This window comes from Halichoeres trimaculatus, unplaced genomic scaffold, assembly GCF_033239565.1.
Source record: "Halichoeres trimaculatus isolate MK-OKI-2021-1 unplaced genomic scaffold, fHalTri1.1 fHalTri1_scaffold_3, whole genome shotgun sequence".
NCBI lineage: Eukaryota > Metazoa > Chordata > Actinopteri > Labriformes > Labridae > Halichoeres > Halichoeres trimaculatus.
Genome location: NW_027437181.1, coordinates 26,605,533 through 26,627,103, shown reverse-complemented (window position 1 = coordinate 26,627,103; position 21,571 = coordinate 26,605,533). Strand labels below are relative to the sequence as shown.

The 21,571-nt window shown below is 38.4% G+C and overlaps 1 protein-coding gene across 1 annotated transcript; it reads right to left on the bottom strand.

The window, feature by feature from the left end:
- Window positions 1–882: 882 nt before the first annotated feature.
- eva1ab (eva-1 homolog A, regulator of programmed cell death b) lies at window positions 883–16,165 on the bottom strand. Its single transcript, XM_074667047.1, has 4 exons — window positions 15,607–16,165; window positions 5,842–6,018; window positions 3,343–3,699; window positions 883–2,123 (listed from the first exon to the last, which is right to left on the bottom strand). Exons 2-4 carry the CDS (start codon window positions 5,948–5,950, stop codon window positions 2,011–2,013), a joined length of 579 nt encoding a protein of 192 aa, XP_074523148.1. The 5' UTR covers window positions 5,951–6,018; window positions 15,607–16,165; the 3' UTR covers window positions 883–2,010.
- Between the last annotated feature and the right edge of the window lie 5,406 nt (window positions 16,166–21,571).

Here is a 21,571-nt window from a genome sequence, read left to right as displayed (position 1 = left end):
ACCACCGATGAAATAATAATTAGACAGCAGTTAGCTTAAACTTGTTCTTATGATGATTATGTATTTATTCCAACAATAACAACAGCGGTGCTTATCTTTCTTACTTAAGAGTTTTAACTAATGAGTAAGCCATAAGAGAAATAATCAAAAATCTCACTAGATGCTGTTGTAGTGAATGTCAGTACACAACTCAGAACATTTTTTTGAGGCCATGTGATACATTAAAGTCATGTTCATATTGTAGTTTCTTGAAATGCCTTCTGTTCAATCAGATTGCTTTGTCAGAATTAACTATAGACAGTATAAAACAGGAATTACTCTATGGCGAATTTGGTTTTGAACACTGACAAATGGCTTTTGAAAACACTGCACCTTGGTTTCCTACTTCAGTATCATATAGAAGCTAATTAAATTAACAATTTTCTTTATAAAGTGTAAAAATTAAAATGTGGCCACAAGAGTGGAAGACTGGCCAGAGAAGATGGAGCTCCTTACGTCCACTAGGGGGAGTCTGACTCTGTGTAGCCACTCATGAGCTGTACATATATCAGTGGATGACACACACACACACACACACACACACACACACACACACACACACACACACACACACACACACACACACACACACACACACACACACACTTCATGAACAAATGTTCAGTGACACACAATAAATTTAAGCCAGAATGATTCACTTTAATAAGGGACTTAACACAGTTATACTTACAGAAACAGAAAGTTTATTTTTTTATTTTTTAAATTCTCGTCACCACATGAGTCAAACAGAGTAGGTAAATTTCCTTAAATACAATGACTGCTGTCCTTTGGTGCAACAAGCACAGGATTCATCGGGATCTATAACCCCAGCTTTTTGTGTTCTTAAATTTTGCATTCACTGTTCCAAAAGACGCTGAATAACAGCAGAAATAGCACCAGTATGTATGAATCTCTTATACTGTATAAAAAAAGACTGACAACACGACAGTACCGAAAAGTAAAGCCAAAAGATTTAGAGTTGTCTGATTGGATGCCTTATCAGAAACCCAGCCTCCTCTATGTTGATAGATGGGAAAAGGATGTAACTGTAAAATGAGTTCTCACACTTTTTTCTCAAATTTTGTTTCTAAATTTAGAGTCAGTTCTCATATGACCATTTGTTTTCCAGTTTTTCTGGCAAGTTTAGTTCAGATTCATTCTTGACAGCACTATAATACCATGGCTGAAAGCTCTCCTGTGATGCTGTGCACCAGACGAGCAGAGTAGTTGAGAAACTGCTGAGAAAATAGAAAAGAAGTAAATGTAGGAGTCACTGAACCTTATAATCATGACTGTCCTCTTCAGACCCACTGGAGAAGCTGTTAGTGCTGTAAACTGAGCTGACCTGAGTGATCGTTGCCACTTTGTAAGTTAAAGAGGAGGTTGTGACCCATCATCAATCCTTTTACACAATCAAAGCTAATTCCACTGTAGCATTTTGCTAAGTGCTCGACCTGTTTCGTTGTTCAGTGTGTTTATCTTCTGATTGTCTCACCTTAAAAAAGATACAACCCATTTTCACCTTTTATGAATTGATTAAATCATTAACAGCTGCAGTTTTGCAACTATTACAACTCCTGTACAAGCTCCGTGTTAAAGCACCTGTAGAATAGAAAAATCCACTGGACAGTTTTTCACCAGCTTCATGTCAGCTGTCACATATTGCACTGTTGTCTGCACTTTGTATGTCCGTTGCGGGTTTACTTGTTGGTTTTTCTGGTCATTAAGACGTTCCTTTCCTCCAGTATCACCCTGTGTTAGCTGATTGAGCCAAAACATCTCACGTTTCTCTTTCCTCATGCAGATGAGGCGACCGCTCCAGGCAGTGCTGTCAGTGACGACTTGATCTGTCCTTGGCTCTCCCAGGTTGACAGTTTCTGCTCATGAGTGTTTGTCCCTTTAGTCCACCTTTATTCATATTCTGAAACAACCTTCATGTCCTCCTTACATCCTGCCCGTTTGTGTCATGTGTCAGTAGTATCTGTTGAGGCTTTGTGTGACTGTGCTGATGTCTGGCTGGCCGTTCATCCAGATCTCTCGAAGAATCCTTTCACGCTCTTCTAGCCGCTGAGCCCGGTCCAACTCTGCACGCAAACGCACACACACACATACACATAAGCAGAGGGTAAAATCAGGCTCATACAGCGTCTATTCACATAACCATCAAATCTGGCATAATTACAGAGAGGCTTTCTATATTCAAAGGATTAGCATGTGTATGTGGGTGTTGACAGAAAAGTCTATAAATGTGTTCTGACAAGTTATCAAGCAGTGCTGAAACATCTTAATCAAAGTGTAAGGTGTCCATTTCATCCAATGGTACAAGATTGGTTCACAAAAATGAACTAAGACTGTGTTAAAGCGCTGAGACGCTGCGGGGATGAATGAGAAGGAGGTCGAGCCAGTTACCTGTGATAGGAGCTGATTCTGAACAAAAGATGAAGGAATTCTAGCGCATATTTTGTCAATGTAATGTACACACAGCAGTACACATCACCACTTTTTAGGGACATTTTAGGGGAAGCTGAGCTTCCCTTGCAGTCTTAGAGCAATCGCCACTGCCCTCCACTGAAGATCTCCTTAGTCTTACAGAGCATTATCAAAACCTCTGAAACGTGTGCTCACCAAACATTCATTGTGGACTTCTGCTGTAACTGACTTCACATGTAAAGATTTTTTTCAATTTATGTTGAAGCAACAATGAAAAACAAAAAGGCTATTTAAGTAAATGATAAGCTACTGGGTTTAACTTCTCCGTGTGCAGATTTTTTTTTTTTTCAGTGCAGAAGCTGAATTTATGTTTTGAATTTGAAGTCAGAGCTACATGCTGCTACATAGTGCATAAGGTCCAGTCGCCACATTTCCTTCAGTCTTTGTGAAAATATGACTCAGTCTATTTTAAATATCAACTAATTTAAATCACAAAATAGAAAACAAAAATATTCATATATAGTAGAAAACATCATCACTGAAGAGTGTACATTAAGAGTAACTCATGGAAATCTTCAGATTCAGTTTGGCACTTTGCTTTTCACTATTTCAGTGTTTCATTTATAGACCTAACTATGGCTACAAAACAATTCAATCTGCATAATCTCAAAAACTTCTGCAATACACATATCTAAAAGGAGTTAATAAAATACTCTAAAGATTTATTTTGGAGACAGGAGAAATGTGTCAAACAGGTGTGATGTTGCACTAATAAATAATCTTTGCACACTTCACAGATTCTCATTGTGTGCCCAAGTCTAATGAGGCACAAGTTTCATATATTAGGCCTGGGTGTGTGTCAGAAAGAGATACCCTCAGCTGATGTGAACATAGTGGCGTTCAGCAGAGCTCTCTCAAAGCGTCTGCGTCTCCGTGCTGACAGGTCAGAGGTTTCGTCCCAGTCCTCTGATTCACTGTCCCCTGCGGGCCCTGCCCCTCCAGAGGGCACCACAGCCATGCTGTCCGGGTTACTGTCAATGGGCTGATGGTGCGGACAGTTGTGATGGCGTCTGTGGTGATGCCTGTGTCTGTGACGGCGATGAGCGTGTTTACTGTTGCCGTAATGACAGTCTGCTCGACAGTGTATCTGAAAGACTATGGCGCAGAGTGTGACGAGGAGGCCGACACAGACTCCACCCAGAAACACCAGAGCTGTCCTCTCAGGCTGATCTGAAGAGACAAGGGAGAAGAAAGTTTTCAGTGATTCAAAATATTCCAAGGTCACTTATAAAAGTATTTTTCCACTGTTTGTCCCATCCGTCTTTTAGGCAAGGTTTGGAAGTCAGTAAATTCAACCTCTGTGGAGGATCTGCGGTTTTTCAGCTTGTAACCTCATCATACATGCAGTGATGTGAAACGTTTGCTTTGAGAAGTGACAGGGATTTTATACCTGAATAGAAATTCTGCATAGCTGAACAGGTGTTTGCTTTCATTTAGTGTTTGTGTGACAAACAGTATTGATTTCTACCCAATTATCAAAAAACAATGTCTTAGTTTTGTATCTAATGTCTTTGTTGTTACAGATTAAATTGCTGTTGACCTGAAAGAGACAGACACTCACTACATACAGACTCTGATCATAAACTGGCCATTGAAACTGGTTGGTTCAGATATCAGTGGTTGGAGAGATCTCAGGGGGTCTGTAGGCTCTGTAACTCAGGACAGGTAGAAACTGAGATCCATTTCCTCATCACCTGTCCAAGTTATAAGAAAAATAGAGATATATTTCCCCCAAAATTTACAAATTTATGCCCTGAATTTCTAATTTCCTCAAAGAGGAACAGATCCAGAGGAATTCTGGGTGAGGAGAGCACTACTGTCCAGCTGTCAGCTCAATATGTGAAAGCTTGTCATAAAGTTAGACAGGCTTTTGTGAAATAGAGTTAATAAAGTGTTATTAGGTACAAAAACCATCTACGACCATAAAAATATAGATCATTGTTGGTTTATTTCAGGGGTGCCCAAATTATTTTCAGTGGAGGGCCAAAAATGAATCAGGGTGGAGGGTCGTGGGCCAAAACTTAACATTAATGTCGCAGTGCATGATATTAAATTTGCCTCTAGCATAATTGTGTAAAATAAATACTCATACAAGGAATATTGAAAATTAAAACACTTGTCTTAATCTTCTTCTACAGCATGACATTAGTGAACATCCTTATGGCACAAATACTAGGCCTATGTCTTCAAAGACATTTAGTGCAATGTAACCTAAACAACATGGGACACAGCAGGCTCAAATGGAACCAAAACAATGCATTTTCCATCCTTTTAAAAAAGGAATTGTAAAAAGAAAAGGATGCCTGCTTTAATTTTTTCCACGTATAAATGAATACTGTATTTACATTAATTCACAAAGATTTTACTCTTTTAAAAAAGTGACTTTCTGCCTACATATTAGGCAAACTGTCATGGAATTAATTTCTGTAAAAAAGTACTCATGTTCCCAACTATTTTTAAACTTTCTTTTGACAGAGACTGTTTCATATGCTCCATCCCAGCCATGACTCTGCATCTTCTCAGTTTCTGGTCATGGACTTCCAGATTTGAGCTGACAGGACTAGTGCCGCTCTACTCCCAATGTAACACAGTGTTCATTTGTGGTCAGGAGAGGAGGTGCAACAATAAATCAATAATAAATGGGACATTCAGGCTGCTGGCAGTGGAAAAATAATAATCATAATTAAAATTTTCCAACATATATTCAACATATTGTTAAACTTATTTTTTGAGTGATGTTATTACTCATTTTGCTCTTAACATGTGTTTTTTTTCATAAATCATTTCTTCTGAACATTGGCTTTGGCATTTTTTTAAATCAATATTCATGCTAATAAATTTAACTTTGAATTTTTGAATTTGAACTCCAAAAAAGGCATTCTGTGAGTTTTTTTTTTTTTTTTTAGTCTTTCTTTCTTTCTTTCTTTCTTTCTTTCTTTCTTTCTTTCTTTCTTTCTTTCTTTCTTTCTTTCTTTCTGTGAAATTCATTTTGGTACCTCAAAATAAAATTAATTTGTGTTTCTTTGATAAAAACTTTTGCTCTGGTTCTTATTTTGCTAGTCCGACTAACTTTTTTAAAAATTTATTTATTTATTTATTTTTTTACTTATTTAGTTGGGGGTTTTTTTCGGAAACACTGCTGTTTGCCTTTGTTGCAGGAGGCTCTTACAACTTCTGTCCTGCTCTGGGGAGGGAGAGTCAGATATTTCACATGAAATTTTCAACCCTGCATTTAGGATTTTCAGCTTGATAAGATGACCACAGCTTTACCCCATACAATCAAACTCTGCACACTTTTTTTATTGAACCAACCTGCAATAAAGGTGTAGGCTGCCATCACGTTGCTGATCATTGCCATCTCTTTGGGGCCCACCTCCACCTCCACCTCCATACTTGGGCTTCCTGTTGTTGGAGCACTCATGATTTCACAGTGAGTTGAGCTTGTTGTATTGTTCAGGGGTCAGTGAGGCTCATACTGCATGAACCCATCTAGAGCACAGATTTGAAGGGTGGAGAAAAGGTGGCAGGAGTAAGGATAGAGAGAGGGATACAGATAACGGGCAGGGGGATAGAAAAAGGTAGAGGGGAAAAGAGACAGAAAGATGGATTATGAGTGAATCACTGCTCACATTTAAGAATCCCAGTCCTGTAGATTTATAAGTCATTCAGTGATGTACAGAACAGACCCTGCTCATTAAAATGATCCAGACTCATGCTTCAGTAATGACAGATGATATGCTCCAGTTTTCAACCCATCATTTGTATTCACTAGCTGACTCAGTAAATTATACAGTGCTTTAGAAGATGAAACAATTTACCCCTTAATCTGCACATCACCTCTCACCTCCGTGTTACAATCAACATGCCTGAGCTGTTAGCCTGCAGGGTGTAAAAGTAAAGGTATCTGTGTCTCACAAATCAAATAGCATACCAGTATATTCTCATTTCAGTTAAAGAACTGGTTTAAAAATACTTGTTGGCAGAGTTTTTTGGGGGGGTGATTTGTTTGACATGCAGACATTCAACAAGCATTAAGACTTTGTATTGACCCTCTAGATGGAGTAGGAATGTGGACTCATGGAGCCAGAGAGGCTGAAAGAGCATGAAGACCACCAAACAAGTCTGCAAACAGTAGTTATGTTTCAAACAAAACAGGCAGAAGGGAACAGGAAGACATTAAAAAGAAATAGAAGTGGTTTGTGGTAGCATTCATTAAGACTTCTTTTGTGATTCATTTTTTGTGACGATAATTACAATTGTTTGCATGTAACCTGGGATTATTGCAGAATTGGATACTGCCCATACACTGTGAGAAAAAAACACTTAAAGCTATGGTCTACGATCTGAAAACCAGTTTGGCTGATGAGATACATTTGAAAAACGCAGCCTCACTCACCCCTCCCCTCCGTGTTCCGAGATCCCGCCCCCCCAGCTCGTATCGCCCTTCTTTGCCTCCTGACAACACGCCCCCTCCGACAGAGCAAGAAGCCGGCCGGCAGAAAATGTAAACAAACAAGACAGTCATTGTCCTTGTAACACACAGTGGTAGCTTTTTCAATTGGACCGGCGCGATTAAAACCATGAATTAGCCGGTGAAGCAGGTCTGGCGTTGCCACTGCCAGCTGATCAGAGCAGAGTCGACTGTGGGCGAGGCTTTACCTTTCTCGGCGTGTCTTCACCAGCTCAGTTTACAATGCTAAAGATGTGTGGCTAAATTATGCTAACATCTAATGACAGAGCCGACCCGTTCCGACCAGCAGCGTTCAGTCATTAGCCAGTATTGGCACAGACTAACCAGAGTTATTCAGCTGACATCTCCCACTGTGGTAAACAGAGTCATTACCTGTTCAACAGAAACTCAGCTGTCTCAGCGTCAGTTTTCAGTCCCAAATCCCTCTGCAGCTTTTTCCACCGGTCGTACATTTCTCCAATATTCAGACTCTGTTGGCACCTGTATCGCTCATAATTCTTCCTTGCTTCAGCCTTTTCCTCGAAACTTTTTCGTTTTCTTCCCTTCCCTGTGGAGGGTAACAGTAACAGCTTCCTGGTTTCGGTCTTCTCTGGCTCCATGATGCTTTGGTAGCTGAGCAGCTAGCTGACGTGAAAGGGGTAGTGGGGAAGGACGAGGTGGGACCATGGGCAGTATGGTGCGGAGCAGGGGAGACAGGGGAGACAAGGGATTGGATGGACGAACGCACAAATCCGAAATGAGGGAAATGGTGGTTCAGATTGGTCAATTATTATGCCGTTTTGCAGCTGCTGTACTGAATGGATTTATTTCATTCTTTTTGGTTTTTATATTGCGTAGATCCGACCATCGGACCATAACGGCCTCAAAGCAGTGTTAATAATAATTACCTAGCTTCAAATCATAGACCATAGCTTTAAGTATATATCATAGACAACTAAATACAGTTATTAACACTTCATGGTTTTTTTTTACTCTGCAATTTCAATGCAACACTAATGTCTCGTAACGTCATCTAGACTCATACAAAGCTAGTTTGAAATTGATATGACATTAATCAAAAGAATCAGTGAGTGTGTGGTGCAACCACTCACATATCTTTTGTAATCAGTCTTTAAACACTGGTGTTTTTCCAAAAAACATGAAAACTGCTAAAGTCATACTGATATTCAAATCTGGAAATAGACATATACTCTCAAATTACAGACCTGTCTCCCTCTTGTCACAATTCTCTTAAATACTTGAAAAACTATTCTAAACAAGGCTAGATGACTTCATCACTAAACATAATGAACTGAGTGAACAACAATATGGTTTTAGAACTAACAGATCAACATCACTAGCTCTTATGAACTTTACAGAAAGCATAACATCAGCAATATAAAACAAACAGTATGCGTTGGGTTTATTTTTAGATCTAAAAAAGTGGATCATGACCTCTAATTAATAAAACTGCAGAATTATGGAATCAGAGGTCTAGCACTTTCCTGGATATCCAGCCACTTGAGTGACAGAAAACGATATGTGCAAATCAACAACAGCAAATCACAATTGAAGATAATAAAGTGTGGGGTGCCTCAGGGCTCAGTGCTAGGACCTCTATTGTTCATTCTTTACACCAACAATATTTGTGAGTTTTCAAAAACCGTTCAGATGATCTTATTTGCAGATGACACCAACTTGCTTTGCTGTGGGGATGATTTGGACCAACTTTTGGATACAGTGGCAGATGAACTTAAGAAATTGAAGAGTTGGTTTGACTCAAATAAACTCACATTAAATCTAAACAAAACCAAGTTATTAATATTTGGAAATCGAACTCATAACACAAAAGGGACTCACGATAGATAACGTGGAAATAGAGAGAGTAAATGAAACAAAATTCCTTGGAGTCATAATTGACAGCAAATTATCCTGGAAGTCACATACACAATACATTACAGCTAAAATAGCCAAGTCAATCGCAATCTTACACAAAGTCAAACATCTATTAAACCAGTCCTCACTGTACACCTTATACTGTTCCTTCATTCTGCCGTACATCACCTACTGTGTGGAAGTGTGGGGAAACACATATAAAACAAACACAGAAACAATATTCAAACTCCAAAATAAAGCAGTAAGAATAGTGAATAACATCACCAACAGAGAACCATCAAACCCCTCTTCATCAAACTGAAAGCACTAAAATTCATGGACTTGGTCAACCTCAAAACACTTTTAGTAACGCACAAAGCAAACCAGAATCAACTACCACTGGGCATCCAAAAGTTGTTTCAAAAAAGAGAAAATAAACACGATCTCAGAGGATTATGCTTTTTCAAAAAACAGCCAGTTGGTACGACCACCAAAACACACAGTGTATCAGTAAAATGAGTCGATCTGTGGAACAAATGCAGTGAAAAAATGAAAACATGCAGATCACTTTAACAGTTCAAAATTATCTATATAAATCTTTGTCTAAGTAAATACAAGATGAAAGCAAACTTAAACTAATAAAAAATGTGTTGTTTATGTTCTTTTTGTTTGTTTATTGTAATGCACTTTGTTTTCTTCTGTTTTGGGTTTCTACACATGCTGTAACACATTAGACTATAAATATGCAAAGACAAAGGGGTAGGACTAGAAAAGTTTCTGACTTCATCCTACACCCTTTTGAACAAGGTTTAAAGATCTAAGTATTTAGAGTTGTTTCTTGAATTGTTTTTGTTTCTTGTTTTTTTTTTTCCTATTTTTATTTCTGCTAAAACACATCATGCATCTTATTTATCTCTGTTTTTTTTTTGCTTGTTTGTTTTGATGTGTCTTTAACCCGTTCAAATAAACAAACAAATGAAATGAATTAAGCATTTCCAATATGGCTGCTGACAATAGGCTCAAAAACTCTGTATTGGAAACAACATAGATTATACAATCTATGGCTGCAACAGGTTCCAAGTCCGTTTTTTCAACCCTGACTTTCAAAGTGAATCTTTTTTTAAATCAACACAGGAAGATTTAAACTACAACCCTCTGCTGTGTTATCCTATAAAGTTTAAATAATCATATGCACAAAACAAAATCTGTGTATTACTAAAAAATAAATATACAATATGATATTACCAGAAGATAAGAGAAATTAAACAAATGTTACACGCCACTGTTGACAACCAGGGGAAAATCACCTGTTTGATAAAAATCAATGAATCAGTGGCTAATGATAAAGAACTGGTTTAAATTTATAGGAGCTAAGTCAACCACTAGGGGGCAACAAACAGCCATCAGCCAACTCGTGTTCCTCCTCCTTGTTGTAAATACAGTAGATTCACTCAGATCACATGGCGCTGACCTTGCTCTTGGACACAAATGCCATCTTTTTAATGTCTTAATGCTTAGTAACTGTAAACGTGTCTCTTCAGCACAAAAACAAAACATTTCCAACACTGACTTTTGATAGATAACCAGAAATGACAGCATCAGGAGAGTTGCATCTGCTGCTCAGTTTAGAAAAATCCATTAGTAAAGTCATCATTAAAATATGAAGGTATTTTTAGGCGTCTTGTCCTGATCTTGCCTCAGGTCCTGAATGTGTTTTGTTTTGTGTTTGCTGGTGCCACATTACACACCATTTACTGCCAACACTTATTTGTAGCAGTCAGGTTAAATGTAGGGTAGAGATGGAGGAAGATGGTTTATACAATACTGTGTCTAGACACGTTAGCCCCACACCCAGACTGCTGGAAGTCCCCAAAACACACACTGGGGATACATATATAACATTTATTTTGTGTATTTTATTGCATATATACACTATATAGTTAGTGTGTTACCTGTATGTGGATAAGATATTAGTTAATTCTTTCAGACTTCTATGCAACTCTGAGTACTGCACAAACCCTGTGTGCTTCTCTATTTCTACATTACAGTTACAGCAACTAAAATGAGGATCAGTGCACACATGTGGCAGTTGCATGTATTTTATGTTTTCTTTCCTTTTAACACTGAGTAACTTTTCCTTCTCCTACCTTCCGAACATTACGCAATCTTTCAATCTGTATCTGAGCTCACAGAGGTTGGAAACCTCTGGCATAAGTTTGTTATAGCAGCACTTTGTGCAGTTATAACATGAGATTGGCTCTGAGGCTTTTCATGTTCATTATTTACATGCAATGCTTTTTCATGAGGATGCATAACATGGTCAGACAGACTGCGTTATATGAAGCCAGATTTATATCTGTCTGCATCAGCGAGTCCAGCTGTTCAAACACCCTCCTCTCACATGGATTAATCAAAGCTTTATTCATAGCAGTTGTAGTTTTATATAATAGTATAAATGTTAGAACAGACATAATGAAAGGTTGTTTCAGAGTCTCCTGCAGAGCTCACTGATGGTGAAATTTCGTGCAAACACTCAGCACCGTCATAGACAAATAAAAACCTGTGTCTAATCTCTGGGCCAGCTAAATAGTAACAATCGAGTTGAGCAATATCTGCACACATGAGTGACATTAAAATCTGTGAGCTGTGCTGGAAGCGTGACTCCACGATTATACAGAGAATTCACGAAGCCCCTTGGCAACATTTTTATTACTGACATTCCTTCTGCAATGTTTCATAATGTTCCTGTCAAACTCTGGAAAAATGCAGAATTAAGCTCCATGGATGTGAGTGATAATGCTTTAATGAAAGTGCAGATACAGAGTGAAGCAGGCTATCAGTGAGCTGATTTTCTCCCTTCATATGTTTTTAATTTCATGAATGTTCTGTGATTTCCCCAGCTGACAACTCTGAACATGTCTCATTACGTGTGGGTGAGTTCACACTGACTGTTTATGAGCTTTCCCCCCATCACACCCTTTATTAAAGATTGAAAATGGGTTTAATTACCTCATGAGGACAGAACTGACTTCACAACAAACAACTGAAAACATACTATGCTCTCAAAACACAATCTTTAAAACCAAACATCTTTAAACCATGAGGTTAAACCTGTGCAGTGGGATTAGAAAGGTAGAAGAAAACCAAGGATTTAATACAGTAAAAAGTGAAGACACGACTCAAAGTTTGAAGTCGGACCAATAAAAAATAGATGAGGCTCTCGGAGAAGACTAAACTGGCCTAAATTCTGAGAATCTTTTCTGCAGTAAAACCTCAGTAACAGAAAAAGCAGCACTCCTGACCCTTATATTCAAGCTGAGCTGACACTGAAGAAACAGCATGTCTGGATTTACCAACACAGACACAAGCCTCATGTTGGTGTCTATACTCCCAAAGTGACGAAACATTTTTAAGTGATTTATTAGCTCGTAAAAAAACAGTGCAAAGAGAAACAACACGACAACAAGTCTTATGATTCTACAGTGCAACATAACACAACCAAACAGAAGACAACCTCCGAGCAATTCTGATTTCACCGACTGTCAGGAACACTTTGTGATGTTGTGTGTAAATCCTGCAAGACAGGGCTGCCCCTCTCCCTCCTGCGCTCTCATTTACTCTCACTTTCTGTCTTTTGGTCTGACTGTTTGAGGCTACAGCACAAAAAGAAAACATCACCCAAGATGATATTTTGGTGGATTAAAAGCCTTTTGTTTTATTTAACATTTTTTTCAATTCACCCATTTTTTTTAGAACTGCTCTCATCAGTTTTACATCATGAGGTGACTGCTCTGTTAAACCTTCAGAGAACACATGAAGAGAGTAAAACAGAGATCAGTGTCACGGCAGGTAAATGTGGTGGAAAATCTTGACTTAATGTACTATCAGCTGATGAACATCACAGTTGTTTGAGGACATTGGTGTGAGACATTTGGCAAGAGGCCAGCTCATTACAGCTGCTCACACCATCCAATAGTTTTCAGTGATACAACTTCACTCATCTATCTATCTATCTATCTATCTATCTATCTATCTATCTATCTATCTATCTATCTATCTATCTATCTATCTATCTATCTATCTATCTATCTATCTATTTATCTATCTATCTTCTCTCAGATGCTAGTTAGCGCAGCTCAGCTAAGCTCACATTATTAGCAAAATAAAGCCTTAATCACAGCCTCCATACTAACAGCAATAAGGTGACCTCATCAATACCTTTTTGAGTGCAGAGTCAGAGAGAAATCAGTATGTGTCATGAGAGAAATTAGCTCTTTAGACGTGAGACATGTTTTGGACCTTGTTGTAAACATTTTTATGTTTATGCTGTGTAAATGGCTCTTTTTAATTTTTTGCTTGGTGTGTTTGTGGTTTTTCGTACTTTCAGAGCCAGCTTCAAGTGGACGCTCATCAAACTGCAGAGTTTAGTAGTTCCACACTGACTCATATTTTTACACCAGTTGCTGCTTGATTAAGACACTAAAACATCATACAGACCAGGGGTCTGCAACCTTTACTTTCACAAGAATCGTTTTCCCTTAGCTCATTCAGGAGCCACAAAATCTACTTCATCTTCAAAACAAACATGAAAAAGTAAAAAATTGTAAACATAGTAAAACTTGTGAAAAATTATTGAAACTAGAAGTTGTTTATGTTTATAAAATTGTACATGTGATGTCTTGTTTTTATATATATATATATATATATATATATATATATATATATATATATATATATATATATATATATATATATATATATATATATATATAATACATTTTCGGATATTAAAAAATGTAATATTATGCATTTCCTTAATTTGCAAAATTTCTGAAATTTCAATTGCTTGCAGTTATTTTTTGCAAAACTTAAACTGTCAAATTTTGCAAAATTCAAAAAGAAATAAATTTAAGACATGTGCAAAAAAATTCAAAAAATTCCCCAAATTTTGAAATTTTAAAAATTGGCAAAAATTTTTGAATTTGCAAAATAGAAAAATTTTGCAAAAAAAAAAAAAAAAAAAAATTCAAATATTTAGCAAAATTCTAAAAAAGTAAAATTAAAAAAAGTTTGATTTTTTTTTTTTATAATTTTCAAATTTTTGATTTAAAGAATGCCAAAAGTTGTAAAAATCTTAAAGAAAATAAATAAATAAATAAAATAAAAGCTCTATTGACAGAAGTGATGCGTATTTAGTATAAAAAATGTTAACCCATGATTTAATTTAGTGTAGATGTCTTAAATCATCAATGTCCTCTATAAGAAAATCAAAATTCTTTATTTTGATGATATTTTTTAAAGCTACAAGGAGCCACTGCAAATGAGTCAAAGAGCCGCATGAGGCTCCAGGGCCACAGGTTGCAGACCCCTGATATAGACAAATATCAAAACATCAGCCACTCTGATCATCTCTTTAAGTTAAACTTGACAGCTTAGGCCAAACAGGTCTCAGCTTGTGTATATTTTGTATCAGACTTAATAACTAATAGCTGATGTATGTTTCAAATTAGCATAAATGCTAACAGTCCAAATTAAAGACCTTTTTTCTCTTGTAACTTATAACTGTATTCTCTAAATATCAAGTTTTTCTTCTTACAACATTTTATTCTCAAAAATACTACGACTTTCTTGTTACTTGATTACTTTGATGACATTTGGACTGTAACTTTGTTTAAAACATTTCACACTTGTCTGTACATGTTAGCTTCCTGAAATAAATGTAGGATTAGCAGTTTGAAACTGCTAACTGAGTGGTTTTAAATGGCTCATTAAACAAATCAGGAAGGATCCAGTGTTGTGACAGGCTGTAGCTAACGAGTTTTAAAAGTGCTTATGAGCAGATTTTGTTTTCTTGGATGGCAACAGGCGAGCTCTTTCCTTGACTCAAGGCCCTATGCTATACTAGGCTAACCAAACTGCTGGTTGTTGCTTCAGGTATTATAGTCTCACTGACTGACTATTAACAACACAGGCACATTTTACAAAGTTCATCTTTTTTTAAGTGTTCAGCAACAGACATTTAAGTAGCTTCATGGGTGTGATACTTTGAATTGCTATAAATCAAGATCCAACATGCTCGCAGTGAGAGTGCAGCACTTTTCTATCCTTCTTTTTGCACAGACTCTCATCTTTGCCCCAGATCTCCTCTGTCTCAGCAGTCTGCCCAAATTCATATGATGACTCTGTTTTCCTACATGAGTGAGGTTAAGAGGACACTATGGTTACTTTGCCTGTTTTAGGGCACACACACACACACACACACACACACACACACACACACACACACACACACACACACACACACACACACACATGGAGGAGATACACAGGAGATTCACAGACACTCTTTGCACATATCGTCCACATGCACTCTTCAGACTCTGAGCGTATTTCTCCCTCAGAGGCATGTGATGCTAATGCATCGTGACACCGGCCTTTCACTCCGCTGTTGCACCGTTACTGTCTAACATGACCTGAGGAGAGAGAAGAGAGACAGAGGAACACAGCATGCACATAGAATTACACACAAAAAAAACCACGAAACAGCAGACAAGGGGAGTTAGAGCAGGAGGACGTCTGGCTTTTCAAAAAGGAGGAGGAAGGAGCACGTGGAAAACTAATAATCCAGCAAAGAGAGTCTCCTGTCAAAGAACTACTCTTCACATTTTCATCATCATCAGCGACAGCATCAGCCTCATTAGCATCAAGTGATAATCTCACCACACACACGCAAACACACTGTTTAAACTTACATTTTTTTTCATCTGGAGCACGTCTTCTCCTCTTTCCTCCTCTTCTTCCTCCTCCTGTCTCCTCTGGTCTCTTCTTTATGTCTTGCTTTACTCCCTTCTCTCTACTCTCTCCTCCCCATTTCCCCTCATCTCCTCTTTGCCTTCCTCTCAGATAAAACAAAGTGAATACATCTTTAAAAAAATCTTCTTCGGTTGTAAGATTGTCCCTCGTAAACAAGCTCCTTCCTTTTCTTCACTTTTGTAGATAGAAACAATTTCTCATTCATTCCTCTCTCCAGTCTCTTCTTTCTGTCATGGAGGAGCAGCAGGAGAGGTGTTGCTCCAGCTTTTCCACAAAACAGAGTTTTACGTTATTTCCCATTTTAGCTGTTCCAGGTTACTTTCCACACAGAGCGATGGAGGTCAGGTCTTCCTCAGGGGAGAAAAGTGACATTAAAGACTGTGACAGGTCGGCGAAATCCCCCTCTTCTCTCACTTCACCCAGCGTCTGCATCTCTTTCTCTCTGTGTTTCTCTCTGTGTCTCCCTCATGCCCTCACACACGCTCTGACACGAACACACACTCAGTCACACTCACGCACATAGCTGGAAATGCCTCTGTCTTCCTGGACTCTCTCTTTTTCTCTCTCAGCAGGAGGAGGAGGAGGAGGAGGAGAGAAAAGGGTGAAGGAGGAGAGAGGGAGGGACAGAGCCACAGAAGAGCAAACTGAGTGACTCTGAACACACACGTGGGAATGCATTTCACATGCTATGTCAAAAAAACACATGTGCCATGAGTGTCATCAAACTTTATCATGTGTTAAAAAATCTTATACATGAGATTTTCACAGGTTCCTGCTTGAGTTGAGCACATGTGAAGTTAAATAGAATTTAACATGTATTTTCAAGCAGTGAAATGAACAGTGATAAAAAAAAATGCAGAGAGCCATGCCTTCATGGTGACAGTATGTGCCAGTGAAACAGAGTGTTATGATGATTGCACGTCTCATTTGTTGGGTGTTCCTGAACTTAATGTGTGTGTCTGTTTATCTGCATGTGACTGATGGAAGTACGCGTGACACTCAAAATACTGGACCCTGTGCATCCATCCTGGTGTCTTATCCCTCACAACAACTCCAGTAGTCCTCTTACTTTCCCCTCTAGTGTGACGCATCTGTGAATTTAGAGCTTAGCTAACAATTTGTCTAAAATTCCCTCTACATCTTGGACAGGTTTTATGAAAAATTCATTAGAGATCCTGTCAACTTGGCAGGTTATTTTTGCGCTGATTATGCAACAGGAAAACCTCCTTAGTTAAGTCTGTGGCTGACAGACTTAACTGGGTTAAAAGCATTCAGCAGGTACATGAGGAAAACCTCCAAAGGTGTTCCTAAAAGTTTAATAAAACTTTGCTCTCAGGTAGTAAGTAGGTGACTCTTATTAACGCCAATGAGCCTCGTTCACTAATAAATGCATAAAAGTTTTCTTACTCTGCGCATAAAAAAAATATGTGAGCAAAATCACCATTGGATTCATGGTACGTGTGTACAAGCCAATTTTGTCCTGACCACTTTGCTGATATTAGTGTATAAGAATAATTTAAATTAATGGGCGTGTCATCAAAAATGTAACATCTTAATATTTACATTGTCAAATTTTTAATTGTAAACTAAGTACTTAATTTAAGATTTGATATTTTAGGTATGATAACAGTGGTTGGTAGGCTCTGTCCTATTGGCTGTGGCTGCCTTTTGTAGCAGCTCTTTCTTTTTTGTCCGTTTCTTGTAATTTTTTGTCTCTTTTTCGTAACCTTTGTATTTGGAGTGGATCATTACTTTGTATGGCTCATTTGTTGGTCATGGACACCAAACTTTTTGTGACTTCAGTGATATTTTTACTACTTTTTCTCCTGTGTTTGTCTGAAGATCCTTCATGTAATCATGGCTGCATTGTTTACATGTGAACTCAGCTGTTAGCAGCCTGTAGCATGTCAATGCTAACTGGTGTAAGGCCGGATGTCTCCACACAAGGTGAGGAGGAGGAGGTGAGGACGACGTGCTGGTTCTCGGGTGTGAGCTGAGAGGTGACGACGTGGACCTGTCCTTCCATCCATCGTTATTGGGAACGTGGGATCTATCTCTGGTGGGATGGACGAGCTAGCCGTGCTGGCCCAGCGGCAGAGGGGCTGCTGGAGGGCAGAGTGGCATCGTGCTGTTCACGGACATGGCTGACGGAGCTGACATCGGATGCCGGCGCCACATTGGAAGAGCCTCACCTACTGTGAGCAGACAGGATTCAGGAGACAGAGACTGAACAGACTGCTGAAGAAGCTCAGTCCTGGACCCTGTGGAGGTGGAGGCTGGCTGAACTGGACAATGATGGACAAGCTGTCATCACGTATTTTCTCATGGACCTTTTTGCACTTTCTATACACTTTCTTACTTTTGTTTTCTTGATTGTTGCTGTGACTTCAATTTCACTGTACTTGTTACAATGACAATTAAGTTATATTCCAATTTGGTTCCCAGATTTGAGCTTCAGATGTTTGTATGCACTTAGTGAATGGAGCCCATTAACTCTGAAAATGAATAAAGCGACTGCATCACGTTTGCAATTGCTCCAACTAAAGTTAGCATGTATGTAAGGTAACACTTTACTTTAGAGGTCCGCAAATTTCATTATTTAGGTTATAATTAGACCAAGTTTTTTCCTATTTCTTTAAAATTAGCACATAACTTCTACTGTTACTGTTATTTTCCCAGTTTCTTTGAAATTTACTCCAAATTGCAAGGTAAGAAGGTGACGAAAAGCAAATAATTTATTTGAAATTAAATCACAACTCACCACAAAATGTTTTTAGAAGTATCCCATCGTTTCTGCTGTTTCAAAGAAGCAGGTGATAAATAGCTGCTTAGTTCTTGAAAACAGATGTTAGATTCATTGTTTCCTCTGATAATTACCTTTGAAATGTTCCGTGAATAATTCAATTTCCCAATAAGCAGTTGATAGTTAGCTATTTGTTCTTTAATTTCACCAACTTCTTCAGTCCCCAGTTTGTTGATATTCATAATTGAGATCACATGCAAAATGATAAACCTTTATTATTTGGCCTATAATGTTTTACATGATACAACTGAAGGCTTCAGATGTGATATTCACCAAGAGTGGAGTTGTTAATTGGCCTTACCTGATTATGATAGACACTGTGAGTACAGGCGCACTGCAAAACAGAAACTGGCCAGAAGTTATGTGCTAATTTACACCAAATTCTTGTTAAAATTTCAGGGGTAATTTCATAGAAATACGAAAAAACTTTGTCTAATTATTACCTAAGTGCGATGAAATTTGCAGACCTCTAAAGTAAAGTGTTACTGTACGTAATTTACACAGATATAAATTCTAAACCAACAGCTAGCTACTGTAAAGATTAGCTAGGAATCAAATAAATGCTAATGCTAGCTGTAAAAAGGAAACAGTCTTGAACTGAAGGTTATAATGTATTCTGCTTTTTTTCCTAGAACTCTGTTGTTGCCATGATGAGCAAAAATTTAACCTGTGTTTATCCTTGTAGGAGAAGGGGAAACTCGAGCTGCTCGAGGAACTTGGAGGTGCTCAGTGACAAAGCAATACTGGTTTGAGCCAGGACTAAAGTAAAATTATGCTTGGAGTAATTGTGGTACCGGTAGTTTGAAGATCCTGGCCCACTTCTCTCCACAGGCTACTTGCTGACAAACTGGAGAAAAAAACATTACAAGACATGAGAGAAAACACCTCATGGTTGTCAGGGGCTTTATGATGTCCAAGAGAAGACTACAGTAGGAAACAGACTTAAACACCAGGCAGGTGTTTGTTTTTTAGAGACAAGAACTTTTTTTCAATGATTACTGTTAGACGCTTCTCTCTTCACCATTTTAGTGATTTCTAGCACGATTAGCGCACTCGAGGTCAGAATCTGTCATGTCTTAAAATGCATGCTAATGTTAGCATGCAAACAGTTAATTAACTTGTTAGCTCAAACAATGAAATGCATAAAAACGCCTTTGGCTATTCATTATGCATCTATTTGTTCACTTTCTACCCATTATGATGAAATATTAACCGCTTTAAATGTGTGTCGAGTGTTGTGTTGTCCTACCTCAATGAAACAGCGAGGGACAGGAGTTGTGACTTTCTCAAGCAGCAGCAGGAATGCTTGTCCTGCACAACAGTTTTAGCTCCTCCGGTGTTTCATTTGATTATTCATGACCACACAGGGCCAACCTGCTGTCTGAAATAAAACAGGGTCATCTTCATCATAGATGGATGTATTTAGTATTTACTGAAAGACTTAAACATGCACTTCAGCTGCTTATATCCCCCAAATCCCAGATTCTTCTATTGTCACTTTTCATGACCCAGCTTTGGTGGTGAACACTCTTTTTTTTTCAGGTACAGTCTTTGGTATTTTTATTTTATCTTCATTTATCAAAATGATGTCAAATGAATGTTTTTCTCAGTACCTTTTGTGGAAAACATAAATCTCCAAAGCAGCTTTCGAACTAAATTTCATACCAGTGATTCAACAAAGAATGAATCAAAGTGAAACCAACATGATTAATGTGATGTTCACATTTATAAACCTCCAGACAATAAACGCCTGAACTAACAGCCATTAAAGACCTCACAGAGTGAATTTCAGCTCATTGTTTTCTGTGTCTGTCTTGGTTCACTGCAGGAGGCAGCTGTTTTCAGCTAAAAAGCCCTGTAGCCTCACTGTACTGTACCAAATAGCTGCCGAGTAGACAGCCAGCATTAGCGACAAGCTAGTGAACAGAGACGAGCATTTAGCAGGTAGAGAGCCAGATAGCTCCCTGAGGATTGGTGGAGACCAAGAATAGAAGGAAAACAGAGCAAACACTGGGCCTCCATTCACAGCGTGGACAGACACATCAGCTCAGTGTTACATGTGTTAAATAAGAAACACTTCACCAATGAATACATTTACTTTCCCCTGCTATTCTTCTTTGATTGATAAACAGATCATAGATGAATTACTGTACTTTATAAAAAGGCTCAGTCATTTACTCTCACAGCTGGTCACAGTGACATCCAGCTGATACAGAATCTGTTGAGGACTATTTTGAGCTGAGATCGATACACATTAGATGCTCCAGTGAGTGTGAATCACAGTAGGACAGTGTATGTGGGGTGAATCAAATAACTGTGTCAATGTGATGAAGAGCTTACCGCCAGTTCAGCAGTGTGGAGACTACAACGGACAGCATTATTTTGTTGTGTTGTTGAAGGTTGACATAAAAAACATAGATGTCTTTAGGGTCGGATGAACAAACGACTTTAAGTTTCATTAAACTTGTTATATTAGCTTAAAGGTCGCATATTATGCAAAAATCACTTTCCTAAGCCTTTTAGTGGAATTTGTGGGTCTTTGGCTTTCCTCCCAGACCACAAAATGTGATATTTAAGGACAAAACCTGTACTTAGTAGTGCTTGTGAATGTAAAATCCTGACCTAAAACAAGCTGTTTGGAATTTCCGGGATTTGCTGACGTCAGTGACTCCCTTTTTTGACCAATCAGGAGCAAGTCTGACCTGATTAGTCCACTGGCGCAGATACCACCGAACCCCCTCCCCGCCCACTCCTCTCCCCGCTGCTGGAGAGAAATCTCTCCGGCAGCGGGGAGAGGAGTGTGGGTGTGTTCGGCTGTAAACAGCCACATAGTTCTATGCACAAGTTTCCCATCTCAGAAGAAGACAAGACGAAGTGGCTAGAGTTCATTTATGAGGGAAATGTGTCAGCTACACTCAGTAAAACTGTGCATGTGTGTGCTAGTCACTTCACGGCCGACTGCTTTTCCAACTTTGGTCAGTACAACAGAGGGCTAGAGAATAGACATGTAATATAGCTCTTAAAAACACGAATATAACTATTTATATTAACCATACAGCAATGATGAAAATTTACCGCTTTGGACGATCCAATGAAAAACA